General features: G+C 44.5%; 1 protein-coding gene across 1 annotated transcript in view; it reads right to left on the bottom strand.

The window, feature by feature from the left end:
• lama1 (laminin, alpha 1) overlaps positions 1 to 2,500 on the bottom strand; it is an 81,450-nt gene that overhangs the window by 52,107 nt on the left and 26,843 nt on the right. The window contains exons 17-20 of the mRNA XM_056243554.1: positions 2,049 to 2,176; positions 1,432 to 1,518; positions 1,133 to 1,344; positions 1 to 30 (exon numbers count right to left, since the gene is read on the bottom strand). The exon at positions 1 to 30 is cut by the window's left edge and continues 77 nt beyond it. Coding sequence (XP_056099529.1) covers positions 1 to 30; positions 1,133 to 1,344; positions 1,432 to 1,518; positions 2,049 to 2,176 — 457 coding nt within the window. The remainder of the gene's footprint in view (positions 31 to 1,132; positions 1,345 to 1,431; positions 1,519 to 2,048; positions 2,177 to 2,500) is intronic.

Below are 2,500 nucleotides of genomic sequence, written 5' to 3'. Positions count from 1 at the left end.
ACAGAGACCCGTTACCATAGCAACCGCAGGCTACACACACACACACACACACACACACACAGAGAGAACATGATTTCAGACACACACACACACTACAGTAAAACTGACGATCAGTACCGCGTTTGTCCACCGGGTGTCACTAGAGCTTCAATGTTTCAAAAACATTTTGGTAACACTTTCTATAAAGACCATTATGATGAATTATAGCTCCATTTACACTTATTTAAAAGTGAGTATTACTATTGTATTTTATAAATAAATTTATAAAGACTCTAATACACTGCAAAAAATGCATTTCTTACTTAGCATTTTTGACTTGTTTCCAGTCCAAATATAAAAAAATTCTTAAATCAATACGCATTTACTAAAGTAGTAAAATGACATAAGACATTATGTCTTGTTTTCCGGGGGAATTTATCAAAATTAAGTGAGTTGATGCTTTAAAAAAAGCTAAATTATCTGCCAATGGGGTCAGAAAAATAATCTTGTTTTTGTTTGAAATAATATTATTTTTCTGACCCCATTCGCAGATGATTTAGCTTTTTTTTTTAAAGCATCAACTCACTTAATTTTGATACATTCCCCCGGAAAACAGGACATAATATCTCATCTCATTTTACTCATCTAGTAAATGAATCTTGATTTAAGAATTTGTAGATATTTGGACTGGAAACAAGACAAACATTTTAAGTAAGAAAAGCATTTTTTGCAGTGTATACTGCATTATAAGAACAGTTATAGTTGCATTTATATTATTTTTATAATTACTTATAAGTCATGCATTAGCTTTTTCAATGTGCATGCCCATAATCCATTATACAGTGATTATAAATGAACAAATAAGCTCACACACACTCACACACACTCTCTCACACACACACACACACACACACACACACACACTCTCTCTCACACACACACACTCTCTCTCACACACACACACTCTCTCACACACACACACACACACACACACACACACACACACACACTCTCTCACACACACATACACACACACACACACACTCACACACACACACTCACTCACTCACTCACACACACACTCACACACACACTCACATACACACACACACACACCATAATGTGTAAGATATTGAACAAACGAGCGTCTCACCCTGGCAGTTTTTGTGTGTGACGGCGTCCCCGTAGAACCCGTCCTGGCAGCGCTCGCAGTGCCGGCCCGCCGTGTGAGACACACACTTCACACACTCGCCCGTGAGCCCGTCGCAGTGGCCCGCTTCAGACAGGTCCACGTTCCCGTTGCACTCACACACCGAGCAGCGCTGGCCCGGCACCGTCGGGTCGCCATAGTAACCGTCCGCACACCTGACCATGAGAGAGGAGTGTGTGTGTGTGAAACATTCTCTCAGAACCCGAAGTGTTTATCCGTGAGGAATATCTGGGGTCTCGTACCTCTCACACTTGTGTCCGGCGTATCCCAGCGGACACTGATCACACACGACCTCTCCGGGACGCTGAAGCGCACACGTGGGGCTGAAGCTGCACATCAGCCAGACAAGATGATTACAGGATATTACAGGATATTACAGCATATTACAGGATATTCAACAGAATCTAGATTTCATTACATACGGAATCTATTCATTTACACACACACACGCACACACACACTCACTCACTCACTCAAACACACAATTATCACTGTATTATAAATACAAAGCTACAATAAGTTTCCACATTTTCAAAGTTTACAATCACAGTTAAACATCCACACAATACACTAATACACATTTATCACTAAAACAACCTATCTAATAACCAAATAAAGTGTTGCCGAGTGTGATACTCTGGTCCTGCATGTTAACTCAAGTGTTATATGGCACTTTCATTGTAAGTGTGTGATCATGAATAAAGACACAGTTTGTGTTACTGTGAGAAACGCTCAGACATCCAGACACACAAAAGCCCCCCTCCCTCAGGAAGGATATGGGCGGATCACACACACACACACACACACACACACACACACACACACACACACACACACATACACACACACACACACTCACTTGTTAGACTCCAGTGTGAGTGGACAGGAGCATCTCTGGCAGTCGTCTGGCGTTCCCTCACTGGCGTCTCCATAGAAGCCCGGCTCGCAGAGATCGCAGTGCGGTCCGCTGGTGTTGTGTGTGCAGTCCTGAGAACACCACACACACCGGCACAGTCAGTCGTGCAGCGGGTCAGAACACCACACACACCGGCACAGTCAGTCGTGCAGCGGGTCAGAACACCACACACACCGGCACAGTCAGTCGTGCAGCGGGTCAGAACACCACACACACCGGCACAGTCATTCGTGCAGCGGGTCAGAACACCACACACACCGGCACAGTCAGTCGTGCAGCGGGTCAGAACACCACACACACCAGCACAGTCAGTCGTGCAGCGGGTCAGAACACCACACACACCGGCACAGTCAGTCGTGCAGCGGGTCAGAACACCACACACACCGGCACAGTCA

Source organism: Rhinichthys klamathensis, unplaced genomic scaffold, assembly GCF_029890125.1.
Source record: "Rhinichthys klamathensis goyatoka isolate OS25496 unplaced genomic scaffold, OSU_Roscu_1.1 h1tg000808l_1, whole genome shotgun sequence".
Classification (NCBI taxonomy): domain Eukaryota; kingdom Metazoa; phylum Chordata; class Actinopteri; order Cypriniformes; family Leuciscidae; genus Rhinichthys; species Rhinichthys klamathensis.
This window is presented reverse-complemented; position numbering and strand designations above follow the sequence as displayed.